At 47.9% G+C, this 16,882-nt stretch overlaps 5 protein-coding genes across 5 annotated transcripts; 3 read left to right on the forward strand and 2 right to left on the reverse strand.

Moving 5' to 3' along the window:
* Nucleotides 1-187: 187 nt before the first annotated feature.
* Pdw03_3566 (uncharacterized protein) lies at nt 188-538 on the reverse strand (the record flags this gene model as incomplete). The annotated part of the gene is made up of 3 exons (XM_066100528.1): nt 188-327; nt 394-451; nt 506-538. The coding sequence occupies 3 exons, from the start codon at nt 536-538 to the stop codon at nt 188-190; spliced, it is 231 nt and encodes a 76-aa protein (XP_065955928.1).
* A 1,139-nt stretch (nt 539-1,677) lies between these two features.
* Nucleotides 1,678-3,418, forward strand: Pdw03_3567 (Calcium/calmodulin-dependent protein kinase, putative; the record flags this gene model as incomplete). Its single annotated transcript, XM_014676564.1, has 5 exons — nt 1,678-1,684; nt 2,034-2,085; nt 2,150-2,360; nt 2,415-2,571; nt 2,625-3,418. The coding sequence occupies 5 exons, from the start codon at nt 1,678-1,680 to the stop codon at nt 3,416-3,418; spliced, it is 1,221 nt and encodes a 406-aa protein (XP_014532050.1).
* Nucleotides 3,419-4,154: 736 nt separating this feature from the next.
* Pdw03_3568 (Ubiquitin-conjugating enzyme, E2) lies at nt 4,155-5,183 on the forward strand (the record flags this gene model as incomplete). Its single annotated transcript, XM_066100529.1, has 5 exons — nt 4,155-4,293; nt 4,350-4,390; nt 4,460-4,471; nt 4,614-4,764; nt 4,900-5,183. 5 exons carry the CDS (start codon nt 4,155-4,157, stop codon nt 5,181-5,183), a joined length of 627 nt encoding a protein of 208 aa, XP_065955929.1.
* Nucleotides 5,184-6,693: 1,510 nt separating this feature from the next.
* On the reverse strand, nt 6,694-7,514 carry Pdw03_3569 (Malate dehydrogenase; the record flags this gene model as incomplete). The annotated part of the gene is made up of 2 exons (XM_014676561.1): nt 6,694-6,801; nt 6,870-7,514. The coding sequence occupies 2 exons, from the start codon at nt 7,512-7,514 to the stop codon at nt 6,694-6,696; spliced, it is 753 nt and encodes a 250-aa protein (XP_014532047.1).
* Nucleotides 7,515-9,028: 1,514 nt separating this feature from the next.
* Pdw03_3570 (Splicing factor 3B subunit 1, putative) lies at nt 9,029-12,712 on the forward strand (the record flags this gene model as incomplete). Its single annotated transcript, XM_066100530.1, has 2 exons — nt 9,029-9,038; nt 9,090-12,712. The coding sequence occupies 2 exons, from the start codon at nt 9,029-9,031 to the stop codon at nt 12,710-12,712; spliced, it is 3,633 nt and encodes a 1,210-aa protein (XP_065955930.1).
* Between the last annotated feature and the right edge of the window lie 4,170 nt (nt 12,713-16,882).

Genomic DNA, 16,882 nt, shown 5'->3' on the forward strand with positions numbered 1-16,882 from the left:
ATCATCATGGTCTGTGTTTGATCATCTTGGCTACAGATCGGGGCAGTTTGGTGGAGTTGAGGAGTGCTTGGGAGAAGGCTGCCTGAAAACAACCCCATGGATGGACCTGTGTCTTGATTCTAACCCTAAAACTTAATTTCAACAATCAAAAGTTAATCTTGCTCTTGTCCTTCACCCTAACTGCCCCTCAAAGGCCTTTACTCAATACAGAACCAACTCCCTGTCCTAGACCTCCTTTCCCAAAAGTGCCACCCATTTGATTCCCGAGTTGATCTTGAATCTTGCTCATATTCTGGTCCTCGGTGAGTTTCTTTCCAGTCAGACTTTCTACAAGTAAATTAAGGTTAGTACAATTGTTATTCATTTCCTCTTTCTATACTTTGCATAACATACTTTTCAGTCCATAAGACACCTTTGTCTCACCCATATAGTCCAGCAAGAGCTCTTGGAGCTGTTTCTGGCATGGGTCCAGGTAACCAGCGACCCAAGCAGCAAGTAGACTTACCTGGAAGGTAAGAAAGAAGAGAAAGGATAACATAATCTAAGGTTCACGTTCTTGAAAATTCCATTGTCAATCTCTTGTTTAACGGAGAATGAAGCCAACATAATATCTGTGGTTGTAGTTAAGTTATACGTTTGGCTAAGCCTATGACGTTTAGTGATGACGCCGTGGCACACACCCCAGGATGTTTATAACCAATCAGGGAAGATCTTGCATCTTGAATGACTAAATTTCTTGCGTCATGTCATGTTTCAGACTGCACAGATGTCATTCTTCTCTCTATTTCAACTGCCGGTCTAAATCAGTTTCGGGATAAAGTGGTGCTGTGGCTCTAAGTAGATCAACTATAGATCTGACGCTTTAAATTATGATGTAACCTTCAACTAGAAAAGAAATCAAAAAACACCAAGTTTTGCACTTCAGGTCTAGAAAACGGAAAATAGCTTGGATTCATATTGTATGTAGTTGTGCATTGAATACACACGTGCATCTACGACATGAATGTAGTGCCATGTCCCCAAAGTCACATGCAAGTAGTTCTGCATGCAATGTAGTTTAGTTTGGGCTTCAATACTGGAATCTACACCTTGCTTTAGTACATGATCATAATTTTGGTGTTTCCCCCCGCCCTCCCGCCCCCTTTTTTTTTCTTATTTCATTGAACCTGTTATATTGCTCTGTTGCAGGTTAATTCATACAGAGTCAGCCCTGGAGGCAGTCACATTCCCGTTGTGGCTGTGCTGGCGCTAAACCCTACAGCCCCAAGGCCAAGGCTAATCGCGTCTAGAACTCCTAATCTTTCCCTTCTTCGGCCCTTTTTTTCGATCTTTTTTTTAAAAAAAATTTCATCTCAGGCTCACCTGCGATTGAACTGCGATCTCTGATACTTGTTGGTCTGCGTGTGTGTGGTATGTCTACTCCACTAATTCTGTTTGGAATCTTCGGGCAGCCACCCCCGCGCATGGTCACCCCTCGAATTGGGTTTCCATAATTTCGATATCGCTGACCCTATTCTTTTGCTAGGTTGGACCCTGTTATCGACTTTAGAAACCTCAATCCTTGAACCCTCCTCTTCTTCTTTCTAGTCGTTGCTACCTAACGGGTTTCGTGCCCATTCGAGCCCCATCTCACACCGCGTCTGCCACCTTGGGCGTCTGCGGCCCTATCCCCACATCATGAGTTGTGAGTCGATATTCCATGGTTGCGGGACTTTTGTCCTCTGTTCAATCTTGATATGATTCGCCATTTGGAGTTGTCCGAATGTTGTGCGGCTTCACTTCAGCCTTGTGCATAATCTGGCTCTTCACTGCGTTGGAATTGTCATGTTGATCCACACGCTCCCTATCAGCCCCCTGTGGAATATATGGGGGCTAGGAGGACTTGGACTTCTAGCTATCATTTTGTGTCAGGTTTTGCTCCGCCATGCCTAAGCCCTCCCCGCTCGGTCGGCTCCTTCAGGGGTTCTTTGCTTCATTTGTTTTGTGCGATTCGTCTGACGAGCCCCGCAATTTTCTAACTCACATTTCTCTAGTCGCAAACATGCTCAACAAGCTGTCCGGACAGCCGGAGAGCTACGAAAAGAAGTACAGCTTCCTCATCATAGCTCCCTTGCCCCACATTTGCTGACCGGTTTTTCTCTGGCTATAGGGCTCTCTATAAATTCGGACGGACGCTGGGCGCCGGCACATACGGAATTGTTCGTGAGGCCGATGCTACTGATGGACAGAAGGTTGCGGTCAAGATAATTTTGAAGAAGAATGTCCGTGGCAACGAAGGCATGGTCCACGATGAGCTTGAGATGCTGCAATCTCTCCAACACCCCCACATTGTCTCGTTCGTCGACTGGTTCGAATCTAAGGTGAGCACGTTTCTATTTGATCCAATCGTTGCAGAGATCTAATCACAGACCTAGGACAAATTCTATATCGTTACACAGCTAGCCACCGGTGGCGAATTGTTCGACCGGATCTGCGAGTATGGCAAGTTCACCGAGAAGGATGCGTCGCAGACCATTCGCCAGGTGCTTGATGCCGTGAACTATCTGCACAAGCGCAACATCGTTCACCGAGGTCGGTCTCCTTAAATCAAATTTATACTTTACACATAGCTAACACTTTCAAAGACTTGAAACCCGAGAACCTTCTCTACCTCACCCGTGCTGTCGACTCTCAATTGGTTTTGGCCGATTTCGGTATTGCGAAGATGCTGCACAGCCCTTCTGAGGTACTGACCAGCATGGCCGGCTCCTTTGGATATGCTGCCCCCGAGGTCATGCTCAAGCAGGGCCACGGCAAGGCTGTCGATATGTGGTCGCTCGGTGTCATCACCTATACCCTCCTGTGTGGCTACTCCCCCTTCCGATCCGAGACCTTGACCGATCTCATCGAAGAATGCCGAACAGGCCACATTATCTTCCACGAGCGGTACTGGCGTGACGTGTCCCAGGATGCCAAGGATTTCATTCTCTCTCTCCTCAATACGGACCCCACCAAGCGAGTTTCCTCTGAGGAAGCCCTCAAGCATGTCTGGCTGACTGGAGAGACAGCGAGCGACCGTGACTTGCTGCCTGAACTCCGCACCTACATTGCGCGTGCCCGTCTCCGCCGTGGAATCGAGATCGTCAAGCTTGCCAACCGTATCGAGTCACTCAAGATGCACGAGGAAGAGGATGGGGAGGATATTCCCAGCGCGGTGGACATGGGCGACTCAGCCGAAAATCCCAGTGCGGCGGAGCCATCAATGCCAAGCGGTGATGCCAGTCCAGCCCCTGGCCACGCAAAGAAGAAGAGTCTGGCTAGCGCTACTCGCGGTGCTATTTTCCGTGAAGTTGTCCTGGCTAAGGTCCGTGAGCAGAAGGAGACTGAGGAGCGCAAGAAGGTTGAACGTGAAGCTCGCGAGAAGGCCTCTTCTGCGTAAACTGTTCGCCATCTCTCTTTGTGTCTCTTTAATATCTTATCTCTTGTTCATACGCTGTTCCTATGTCTATTCTGTCCTGTAATTCTCATTCATCTGCCTGGCGGTTTCTTGGATATAATTCTGTGATTCCCATTCATCCTAGTCAACCAGAGTGAACATACAATTTTGAAGTAAATCTTGCACTTGTCTTACCTCTTTTGATAGAGATCTAATTTGAGGTTAACTCATGGTCAGCTATCGAGATTTCTGAAATCTACTGGTCTTGGAAAGAAAGGGAGGGAATCTGATGTGGCCATGGATGGGATCTAAATCCTGAATCTTGCCTGGATATTTTCCAAGCTTGGAAGCCAGCACCACTACTTTGGAGAGGCACTGGAGCAAAAGAAGACTGCCAAAAATTTACAACTAATTTTATCCCTTGACAACGCCAGAAAATCTCTAAATTGACCATTGATGACAAGGGATCATGAGCAGGATCTTCTTGTTCGTTGATATAAAGCGATACTGCCTAAACTCGAGACTATGTTACAACTATGTAGTCTGAACTCATTAAGACATTCTAGGCTAGTAACTATCATCCACCTCAGTGCATTTGTACCATTTGAAACGACCATGACAAAATAGTACCAAGTCGTACTGCTACAGACTTGTCATGACATGACCTGAGATATGGTCAGGTGTCGATATCACGTGTATTAGTAGAAAATCTCCCCACTTACCTTCAAGACCTTCATCAATGATCTGTTGGACAGTATCTCTTCTCTGTTGGCTTGATATCCCTTGCTGCTTCAATTCAATCTCATCTTGCCCGTTGAGAAGTTCCACGCATTCCGTTCTCAACGTCATACATCCGCTCTACCCCCCCCCCCACCTAGGCGAGACGCCCCTCCTTCTCCACCGGAGCTCAAACATCTAAATCTTTTTCTCACAGCACTCATCGTAACAATGTTCGCTACAAAGCGTCTGAGCAAGGTAAATAGACTCTGAAACTCAACAGTACTGAAAACCTCATCTTCCTGACTCTATATTTCTGAACCCCAGGAGCTCATTAAGGTACCAATCCCTCCGGTTTCTTCGAGGCCTTGGCGCCTTTGTCCCGTCGATGACATATCTTGCTCAAGAGCATACAATGGCACACATGCATATTGCATATTGCATCAAGTGTAAATGCTTCTCTAACTTTGTGACAATACAGATGCAGGAGAATCTCCCACCGGGAATTACCATTGCCAAATGTGATACTCTGGAGGAATGGCAGATGGACATCAAGATCCTTGACCAGAATCCACTTTACCTGGACCAGACTTATCGCCTGAAGTTCACCTTCAATAACAAGTACCCTATCGGTAAGCCCTATCCCCTCAGCTGGCAGCCTCTATCTCTATTATCTCTCTCGGCAGCTCCATTCCACCTCTCTTGTCTTAATCACGTCCTGTCGACTATCAGACCAATCTGGGGTTTTTGACACAAAATCATTTTAGAACCCCCCGAGGTCCAATTCATCCAATGTCCTGCCTCCACTGGTACACCCCGCACAATCCCAATGCATCCCCACATCTACAGCAATGGCATAATCTGTCTTGACCTCCTGGGTTCCGCTGGTTGGTCCCCTGTACAGACGGTTGAGAGTGTCTGCATGAGCCTTCAGAGCATGCTTACCGCCAACAATCGCGATGAGCGACCCGCCGGTGATAAGGAGTTCATTGCCACCAACCGCCGTCGCATCCGCGACATCAACTTCGTCTACGAGGATGACAATGTATAAACTTTTAGGTCTTCGGTTGGAGCTTGACTGCAGTGTGGTTCTAACAGGGGAAAGCTTGCATTGGAGTGAGGACGCATACATCGACATTTTCTGCATGGATGCAATCCCGCCCCTTGAGATGTGAGCGGCGGGATTTACGTGGTGCCTGGTGGAATTGCACTCTTTCGTTCTTCGAGTTTGCATTCATCCCGGCGTTGGCCCATTGTTGGTCTCAATCGTGGAATAGGTGGTTTTTTTTTTCGCGGGCGTTCAAGGGTCTTCATTGTCTAGCAATCCGATCATCAAGAGACTCGTTTCTCTTTCCAAAACCATTTGGTAAGTAGAGTAAACAGAAATCAAATTATGCAAGCCACGCAGTAAGAGCCATTGTTTAGTTTATCCGGGAAGAACAATAGCAGATGTTGAACGTGGTTGGTCCCAAGCAACAATGGCCTAAACCATCGAAGCCCTAAGTTCAAAAAGTGCCCCAATTTTCTCAGCAAGATCTGTCATAATATCTTCAAGATCGGAAATAGCACGGATGGGGACGACGATGTCTCACTCGCGGCGCGAGACACTCATCAGAGTGGGTCGAAAGTACAACACTCTTGTCGTCGCTGATGATGTGTATGATCTCCTCAGTTGGGGGTTGACATATCCTGCTAACCCGGTTCCGCGTCTTCGGCATCATCTCGTGGAACGAGATCGGGTGATTGATAATGGCCTAAAGATCGATTTAGCACCGTTGTGAGCAATATATCTTTCGGCACACTTATTAGTCCGGGATGTCGAGGTACGCCTTCGTAACTAACGTCAACTTTCATCAATGACCTGCTTGAAGATAAATGCTTGCCTGGCTATTTTACCCCTATCCTAGTTCTAGAAGGACGATTAAGGCATTGTATTCTGGTATCGGTAGTCAAAATACATCTCCGTCGTATTGGTGTGTTATTCACTCCTGATCTGAAGACGAATCTAGTCGTGGGGGATTACTATAATGGGAGTTAACTCCTAGCCACATTGACCGCTTAGATTTACCGAGAGGCTCTAGAGATGCAAATGTTGATGCTAGGTGGCAGTCAGATATCTATAGTTCCAGGAGGGACTTAAGGGGGAGATTTACATCGGAGGATAAGGCTCTGTTTCATGTGGAAGGATGAAGGGCGGCTAGTTGAGGAGGTGGGGAGGCTAGGACTTATCATTCCAAGTAAACTGACAAACAACCAATAGAAGAGACAAGACTGGTGTCACCTTTGGAGATTTCATGAGGATCTTCCTATTCAAAATGTGTATTTTCAACTTCAGACGTCCGATTTACTAGAAATTTCACGATGCGTAATGCCTACTCGGTACTTCGGCGCCATCCGAGTTTCTTCTATAAGTCTCCCAAGAATTCGTGAATTGTGTGTTCCCCGTAGTTTTAAATGCATATATCAGCAAAGGCATATTCTCGCAGTCGTATATATCGCTTATTAAAAAACTCCCCAAAAGTCCACTGTATAGCTTCAAACAAAAATGTAGCACGCTTCTTTCACCCAAAAAACCAATACTCGGCGGCATAATCAACTTGGATCGTTGCTTTTTGACCAGAGCATGTCAATGGCGGGTTGCCTTGAGATGTCACAACTCGGTAAACTTCCTATACAGAACGATTCGGTTAGATATGCATGCTCCAGATCCGGGGGGTTTGGATAAGCCTAAACACACCCGAATGCCGTTCCCTTTCTTGTATCCTAGCTTAAGCCACGGAACATCGCCGGAGGATCCCGATGTTGACTTTGGCGCTGGAGCAGATGCTAATTTGCTCGTAGCAACCCATGAACGGGAGCCACTCAGTGACATGTCGAAAACCGGATCTCCGCCAGCGTTGAAGTAATGTTCACCAATAATGAGGTTGGTGCTTCTCGTGCCTTGGGCCACGAGGGCTGCCATAAATGTGAGAGATCCAAGTGGAGTGGCGCTGATGATTGCGGGGACTTCGTGGAGTAGAGGTAGAGAGGATGATGCAATGCAAGAGGCGTCAAAGAGTGTAGCGGCAGCCCCCGTGGCTTTGGGCGTGATGGTAGTGACTAAATTCGTGGAACCATTCGATGGGCAGGTGTAGTTCTGTGTTCCTCGGCCTAATGCAACGTATTTGAGAGTCAACCCCGTGGATGGCACTGGAAGCGGTGTATTTGTCGCGTTCAATGCGAGGGATACATTTGCAAGAGAGCAATTCCCAAGGTTGATGCTGTCAAGTTGATGGTAGATCTGGGAGAATGTGGAAGCGAGAGCCAGGGGATGAGGAAGACCCAAGTGTCCTTCCACATTTGCTGCTCCGAGTAGCAATAATAGCGCTAAGAAGAGTCTCATGGTGGCCGGGGGATTTTGGATATACGAATGCAGACTGTTTCTGAAATTTGCTCCAGCAGATTGAGTTCTAGGGCCGTGGAACTGAACTGGGGTATAAGAGCAAGGACAATCCCAACCAGCAGGGAGACATTTCTTATTAACTAGAACCGCTTGCAGGGCTATATATAACCAAGGATGTGCTCGGAGTTTGAGATATGCTGCACAGATAGCAAAGCTTCCGGGGTAAACCAAATTCAACTTAGCGTAGTGGATTTTAGTTCAATGAACCTTTGGGGGGGGGACCAATTATAAATTCCATCTACATTGATGCTGCCATCCACATCTCAGTTATCTACACACCTAGGAAGTATCCAAGTCTGCTTACTAGGCTAACAGTAAGCTAAAATTAGCTTCTTTGTTGTCACCACCTATCTTGAGAGGTTGCTAAAGAGATGGGGAATGAATGTTTGATTTATCTATGTTTGTTAGAATGAGACGGATGTAACGACAGGGCTTTATAGGTGACACTAGCACCGTTGTAATTTACTGGCCGGCAGCAACCTGTCGCTTTCAATGTTGGACAACCTTAGTATCCATGGATAGATTGGGGTAGGAGTAAAACTCTGTAGACTGTGTTAAGAACAGTAGCTCAGTATCGTCAGCCTTAGAAGACCTATTGATCACGTACATCCTTCGAAATTTTGAAATTCTACAGGCGCTTATCTGATGCTCCTACTTTAGCCTTGATATCTTATTGGCTATCAGAGAGTTTCTTATTATTATTCCCAGTCATATTAAGAGCCTTTGGCCTTAATTAGATAATGAAACTCAACTACAGGAACATTGAAGTTCATGCAGGCCTGCAATATCCCTGATACACCGGTTGTGGGACATTGATAGACTATAAGCGCCGTCGCAGCGCCACAATTTTAAGTACCAATCAGGCAGCAATGCCTACATTAACGAGCCTTAAAACACAGTATGAGAGTTGACCATACACAAGGCAATACAGATCAAAGAGCCAAGAATGGCAGTTCTAGGTAGAAATAGCGAAAAATCAATGGATTCTAACCAAAGATTAACAGTGTTAGCTCACAAGGAATTGGTCCTATAATGATGTAAGATGCTTTGGGAGCCGAGGTTTTCTTTGAGCAAGATCAATCGACTCTCACCTTGGTCTCTTTAAGCTGTTGTTATATTCATTATCCCCACCCCCTACCGTCAATATTTGCCGTGTTCCTTAAGCCCGCCAATGTTGTTGACCGCCCCAAACTTGGCCTAGGCTCGCCAGGCATTATCACGCTTATGTCACATTTCACGTGACCAGACACCAGGCCACCCAAGAAGCTAAGGTCTCTCTAATCACGTGCAGCCTAATCACGACCTTTTCATCACGAGGCGGCTAGCAACACAGCATCCTCAATCACCATTGTTGTGACCGTTCCAGCGGTTTTCAATCCGGATGTAGCTGCGGTGTTCCCTTCTGCGGTAATACAGGCTCACTCATATCCTCGCGACTTTTACATTTTGTCACCATGTCTGACGGTCGGTTTTCGCAAGCTCTCCCATCTGGCCATATGCTGATCCCCACTGTAGCCGATATCGAGGCCGTTCGACGGCTCCAAGCTGAGCGCAATGCTGCTGCTGCTAGTAAAAAGGGCTCTAAGACGTTTGACCAATCTTCTCAGCGCACTGATACCTCGACCAAAGCCTCCCTGACAGAATCCTTCGACACCTTTTTATACGAACGGGATGGAGCAGCGAAGTTCTCGGGCTACGACACTTCGATCGCTGTTGATGGCGACGAAGAAATGGAAGAAGCGGATGGCGGACACAGACTGGTTGGTCAATACACTGCCACCAGAAGCCAGATTGATGAGATGGCGCGAGGAACTGGGGTTGAGGAGGAGGACATTTTGCTAGGTCGTGAGAAGGCAGCGCGAATTGCAGACCGCGAGACAGACTATCAAAAACGCCGATTCAACCGTGGCGCCTTGACCCCGACGCGCGCCGATCCCTTCGCTGCCAATGCGAACGTTGAAGGAGAAAGTCAAACCTACCGGGAAGTCATGGCCATCCGCGAGTTGGACAGGGAAGAAGAGCGCGTTCAAAAGCTGATCGCAGAGAAACGCGAGAAAGGTGAAGACGTTACAGAGCACCAGGCTACGCTGAAGATGGTGGAACACGACAAAGAAAACACCGAGGTAGGCTCGACCGTTACGGCGACTACCGACAAAAAGCGAAAGAACCGATGGGGAGAGCCTGCTGCCGAGCTAGGCAAGAGATCGCGTTTCGATGAGGCACCTGCTCCAGCAGAAGCCCCCAAAACCGGCCGATCGAGATGGGATCTAGCCCCATCTCTCACAGCTGCCACTCCCGTCGGCAACCAAGGACTCGCTACTCCTATGCATCCATCCCAAGCAGGTGCCGCCACACCTGCAGTTGGCTTCGGGGATCTGCCCGGTCAAGTTGTTGGCTGGTCCGATGAAGAGCTCGATATCATGCTTCCCGGTGAAGCCGATGGCTATAAGGTCCTAGACCCTCCTCCAGGCTATGAACCCATCCGAACCCAGGCCCGCAGGCTTATGGCCACGCCAGCACCTATGTCTAGCGCTGGTGGTGTCGGAGGGTTTATGATGCAAGAGCCAGAAAGTGTTCAGTCTGTAGGAAAGGACCTTCCAACTGATATTCCCGGTGTGGGTGAACTTCAATTCTTCAAGGCGGAGGACATGGCCTATTTCGGTAAACTAATGGAGGGTGGGGATGAAACCAGCATGACCGTGGAAGAAATGAAGGAGCGAAAGATTATGAGATTACTGCTCAAGATTAAGAACGGCACCCCGCCCATGCGCAAGACTGCTCTGCGTCAAATCACCGACAATGCACGCGACTTTGGTCCCGGGGCTCTTTTCAATCAGATTCTCCCTTTGCTCATGGAAAGGACTCTGGAAGATCAGGAGCGCCATTTGCTAGTGAAGGTCATCGACCGAATCCTCTACAAACTGGATGATCTGGTCCGTCCCTACGTTCATAAGATTTTGGTCGTCATCGAACCACTGCTCATTGATCAAGACTACTATGCTCGTGTTGAAGGCCGAGAGATCATCTCTAACCTTGCCAAGGCCGCCGGTCTTGCTACAATGATCAGTACGATGCGTCCTGATATTGACCACGCTGATGAATACGTGCGAAACACGACAGCACGCGCTTTTGCCGTTGTGGCCTCTGCCCTCGGTATTCCCGCCCTCCTCCCTTTCCTCCGCGCTGTCTGCCGCAGTAAGAAGTCATGGCAGGCCCGACACACTGGTGTTAAGATTGTTCAGCATATCCCTATTCTCATGGGTTGCGCCATTCTTCCTCATCTCAAGGAGTTAGTTGGCTGCGTTTCAGGCAACCTCAGTGATGAACAAGCTAAGGTTCGTACAGTCACTGCTCTATCCCTGGCCTCTTTGGCGGAGGCTGCGAACCCATATGGTATCGAAAGTTTTGATGACATCTTGAGCCCTCTCTGGACCGGTGCCCGCAAGCAGCGTGGAAAGGGTCTCTCTGCGTTCCTCAAGGCTGTCGGCTATATTATTCCTTTGATGGACGAAGAATATGCCAACTACTACACCACTCAAATCATGGAGATCCTGATTCGAGAATTCGCCTCACCAGATGAGGAAATGAAGAAGGTCGTGTTGAAGGTGGTTTCTCAATGTGCAAGCACTCCAGGTGTGACTGCCAGCTACTTGAAGGAGCACGTCTTGGCAGATTTCTTCAAGGGCTTCTGGATGCGACGAATGGCGCTCGATCGACGAAATTACCGCCAGGTAGTCGATACCACAGTGGACCTGGGCCAGAAAGTGGGTGTTGGCGAGATTCTCGAACGCATCGTCAATAATCTGAAGGACGAAAGCGAGCCATATCGCAAGATGACTGTGGAAACGGTCGAAAAGTTGATCGCATCACTTGGAGCCGCTGATATTTCCGAGAGGCTGGAAGAACGCCTCATTGATGGTGTCCTCTTCGCCTTCCAGGAACAAAGCATCGAAGACCTTGTCATTCTTAATGGGTTCGGCACAGTGGTGAACGCACTTGGCACACGATGCAAGGCATATATTCCTCAAATTGTCAGTACTATTCTCTGGCGTCTGAACAACAAATCCCCCACTGTTCGGCAACAGGCAGCCGATCTTATCTCCCGCGTTGCGCTGGTGATGAAGCAGTGTGACGAGGAAGCGCTCATGGGCAAGCTTGGTATCGTGCTCTACGAATACCTGGGTGAAGAATATCCCGAGGTTTTGGGCTCGATCTTGGGTGCTTTGCGTGCCATCGTCACCGTGGTCGGTATCACCCAGATGCAGCCACCAATCCGCGATCTTCTTCCCCGTCTTACACCCATTCTGCGCAACCGTCACGAAAAGGTGCAGGAGAACACCATCGATCTCGTCGGTCGTATTGCCGATCGTGGTCCCGAGTCCGTAAACGCCCGTGAATGGATGCGTATCTGCTTTGAGCTGATGGATATGCTCAAGGCTCACAAGAAGGGAATTCGTCGTGCGGCCAACAACACATTCGGTTTCATTGCCAAAGCTATTGGTCCTCAGGATGTCCTAGCCGCTCTTCTCGGCAACTTGCGAGTACAAGAGCGTCAGTCGCGTGTTTGCACAGCCGTCGCCATTGGTATCGTGGCGGAAACCTGTGCTCCATTCACTGTGCTCCCGGCGCTGATGAACGAGTACCGGGTGCCCGATCTCAACGTGCAAAACGGTGTGCTCAAGGCCTTGTCCTTCTTATTCGAGTACATTGGCGAGATGGGCAAGGACTATGTCTACGCTGTCACACCGCTGCTAGAGGATGCACTTGTCGACCGTGACCAAGTCCACCGACAGACCGCTGCCAGCGCGGTTAAGCACGTCGCACTCGGTGTCATCGGTCTTGGATGTGAGGACGCTATGGTCCATCTGCTCAACCTTCTTTTCCCCAACATCTTCGAGACGAGTCCCCACGTCATCGATCGCGTCATCGAGGCGATTGAAGCCATCCGGATGGCTGTCGGCACTGGCATCGTTATGAACTACGTTTGGGCTGGCTTATTCCACCCTGCTCGGAAGGTCCGCATGCCTTACTGGAGACTGTATAACGATGCATACGTCCAGGGAGCCGATGCGATGATTCCTTACTACCCGGACATGGAGGGTGACGTGGACCGGCCCGAGCTATCCATCATAATCTAAGGATGATGTTTTGGATGGTCTGCTTTCTCTGCATGCATTATTAGATACAAGTTCTATGGGGTGTGTTATTTTGCTAGCCGGTGTTCTCTTATCTTCTGGTTAATCTTTTCTTCAAACTCGGGGGATGTTTGGCGTCTTATGTGTAACTGTATCCCATTTCTGAAAGTTGGAGGAATTTCGATATCAATTCAAAAATTCGATTCATGGTTATTGCGCTTTGTGATGAGTTCCTTGTGATGTAGGTTGTCTTTTTCTACCTAGGTACGATCACTGAAGGGCCTTGGTCCTCATTTTCCAATCAGCCTCTAGATACCAAAAACGTGTAGAGTCGATCGTTTGTATAAAATCGCACGGAGTACTTCATACATCAAATCATCAAGGCCAAGCATGGTGACAGGGGCAATCAGGCAGGGATCGCTTCTAAGGCCGACAATCCTGTCAATCATCGAGATCGTTAACCTTGAAAATCAACCGGGTCTTTCTGGGGTACCATGTCAACGTCAACGCCACGTATCCAACCATAAGTATGTATACAATGATCTTAAAAGACTTACTGCTTTAGCCAACCCTTTTTTTTAACCACGAGAATGACCATACAGGGGGGGGGAATCCAACCACCCCTTTCCCACATTTTGCCACACAAAAAATAGAAACCAGAAGACTCGTCATCACAGGGTCCCGAGGAAGTACAAAATAATCAAAAAGGAGGGGCAGATTTTAAATTTCCTAACGGTTCCCCATTGAGCACTCCCCCCCCCCCATACTCCCTGCCAAGAGCGCCAAATGCCTAAGCTTGCCATGGAAGGGTCTTGGCGCAGGAAGTGGCCGCGTAAGCTCTGAAAGAGGTGGTGCTTGTGGGGAATATCCATCTTAGCATTACGTGGAGTGTATGTGCTTTTAATGTGTCGAGATTACAATCTGTACATGGATGTTGTATAGTACTCTAATATCGAAATCAAGGCTCCAAGAGTCTTACATAATAGCATTACGAATATGCATGTAACTATGTCCTGACCACTCAAACTATAAGCCACCCGGGTACGCACACTGATTCTCTGCGGACAATGAACGGAGCAAATAGTAACATAAATTTTAGATGTCAAGAACCTAATCGGGACTGGAATATGTACAAAGCTTCAAACTACACAGCCTCCCCCTGAATTCCCATCACAAAACTGAACTACGAACCGCGGAATGGAGGAGATTTCATTTTGGTTGACGTACTCCGTACTCCGTACGCAAGATCAAAAGAGACACAGGCCCTGATAAGGGGGGACATTGTGTAACGCCCCTTTTTGGGCCTTTTCCATGGGTTGAGCCCTTTGGTTCCAAGGTTCGGATCTCTTTGTGGGAGGGGGGATTTCCAGGGTCTACCATCCACTTTCGGGGGTTGAGGATCTTGATCTTTGATTTCTGATTTCTGATTTCTTATTTTATACTCCGTAATAACAAACTATCTTTATTCTATAGATCCATAAACGGTTTCATCCCTCAAGCCCTCGGTTTCTCTCTTAGCGCAGTGGCAGATACGGCACAGATTCAGGAATCCCTCTCGCTGCAAGGACCATAGATCCAAATTGAGGTTCAGAGATCCTTAGATTGTGGTAGCCCATGCAGGAAATGAACTCTGAGGTGACCCCACCGGAGGTGTAAAGCGTAAAGGATGCATTATACGGATTACTGCACAGGAGGCACCGATTACAATCTGATATGTACATTGTAGTGTGATGTCTACTTTGTGCATCACATAGCAGAGGTGGAGAAGATCGCGTGAAGCGCATCTTACCAATCTCGAGGGCCGTGATCTAGTCTGTGTTGGTGCATATACTAAAGCGCAAAATAGCTGTCAAGTATGCGAGATACCGAAATTCCCTCAGTCTTCACGTGAAGGAGAACCGATAGAGCCCAAAAAAGAAAAAGGTTATGTGGGCAAGAGCTGTGATCCAATCAGCGGACACAGCGACTGATTTGTGCAACACAGGAGGATTCATGGATCTCGGTTGGGAGAAGACTTGCGCGTTGATTGATTGGAGCTCACCAAAGCTGGTAACTCTGTTATCACCGCTCTTCTTTTCGGTTTCTTTTCAAAGGCAACAGACCCAACTTAAAAGAAAATCATACGTACATTGTAGATTAGACAGGATTCCTCTATGAGATTGTTTATTTCCAAAAAAACCACTTTTTTTTCTAAATTTATGAGTCCGTTGCAAGGGATTAGAGACCCTGCAGTATACCCCATTCGACGGTCGAGGCACACAGCGAGGGGTGCACATACGCTGTGGTGAATCGGGCGCCTCTGGCGCGTTGTCTTTTTCTTTGGGTCATTCTCTGTCAACAGCGGATTATGCATACTCAGACTTGGAGGATAAGACTACAGCCCCTCCTTCAAGGCCCTTGGGATATTTCCGGCAGTGTTTAGTATGTCTGGTGACATAGGCCAAGAAAGTAATCCCCCCCCCCCCCCCCACTTTCTGCAAGCGCGTCTTTTGACTTTACAAGATAGCCAAGGGGAGGCTTGATCCTTTTATAGGTTTTCCAACACTTCCGGTTTAAGTAATTTTTGAGCAACAGTGGTTTTGGCAGAAGAGGGGACGTTTCTCTTACAGCGCACACCGCAGTTTCTACCATCTCCACAGTGACATCTTATTTCTCGGAGAGAGGGGACTGGACCAAACTTTCTTTTTTGATGGTGGCGGGGGAATCCGATCAAACAGTAGAGTTAATCGCCTGTTAAGGCAAAAAGTGTATTCTTCAGGCAAAGAGGCGCACTTAGTCTAAAACCCACCTGGGCATCGATGTCAAGTCTAAGCCTTTCCCGAAGTTTTCCGGTCGTTTTCCGATTCCCTCCTTGACGGACCCACTACGCTGTTTGATGAAATCGCAAAATGAGGACTAGTAGAGACTAGTGGTCAGGGACAATTTCTCAGTGCGGCTGAGACTTCGATGCCAGACTTTGGTGTCCATCTACACAGTACGGAGTACTGTGTTTTGGATTTCTCGAACAGGAGGAATAGGAGGATACAGCGGAAAGAGTGAAAAATTCTGCATCTGAAATTCCCCAATCCACTCATGGGCGTTTCAGGTTGCTAGTGTTGACCCTGAGAGTGGCAGTGTTCCTAGTGGGAAATGTGGAGTCCAACCAGGATCGCACGCAGGGATCTCAACTTTGGGGACCAGGCCTGAACGGGCTTTGCGGGGAGTTGTTGGGGGAAGGTCACGTCATTTGCCTGGTAAAGGGTTGGAGAGAGGTTCATGGCTGGGTGAATCGAGAGAATTTACTTGGGGTTAAAAATTTGGAACTTGAACTTGCACAAGAAATGAAAAAAATTAGAGAAAAGGGTGCGAGACATTTCAATTTTCAAAGGCCAAGGTTAACCTTCCTACTTTGTTCGACCTATACCAAGGAGCAGATAACCACGTTGACACGAAAAGCGCGGGATGAGCACGCGTCAGCTTCTGGTGGGTCTACAGATCCAATTGGTCGATCAACGACTGCCAAGATCGGCTATCGACTATCTGCCGTCTCCAGGTGGGCCGGTGTTGCAAAGAATCATCTTTGATTGGTTGAAAAGTTTTGCAACAAACAGGTAAGAATGTGGGTTCAGTGGAATTAAGCCAAGCTAGTCTGTAATAGGCCGAGCTAATCCGTATTTGGTCTGAAACTTTTAGAAATAAACGCAAAGGAATCCGGTATCGGGAAAACCACCTCGACCAATCATAGCTCAATGGGTCTAGGATACTGTTTTTTTAGGTAAAAGGGGAGTGCCAAGGTGTGGATGCTATCCTCCATCTGGAGCTTGGGGTTTTATTCAGCTTGCCCAGATTCCTGGACTTCCCACGGAATTTTGCAAACTCTAGAGTCCACTGACCCACTCGGTGGATGTAACGCTGCGAGCATCGCAAAGAATGGTGGTTCAGTTCAACGTTTCAGCTGTTCTATAGATAGAAAGCCAGGTTTCTTAGATTTTATAGTGACGCAGCGTGGCAGTAATAAATGGGAACAATCACCAGTGTGCGATGCATTTCATCCAGTTCGAGTTTTTGACACTGCCTACAGGCACCAGAACATATGGTATCGTCTCCACTGTGAGACACCTAAAAAAGCAACGGTGATTTGCACACAATGTCAACCTTGATTTAGGGACAACGCCGATCTGCCGTGTGGGAACT

This window comes from Penicillium digitatum, chromosome 1 (genome assembly GCF_016767815.1).
Source record: "Penicillium digitatum chromosome 1, complete sequence".
NCBI lineage: Eukaryota > Fungi > Ascomycota > Eurotiomycetes > Eurotiales > Aspergillaceae > Penicillium > Penicillium digitatum.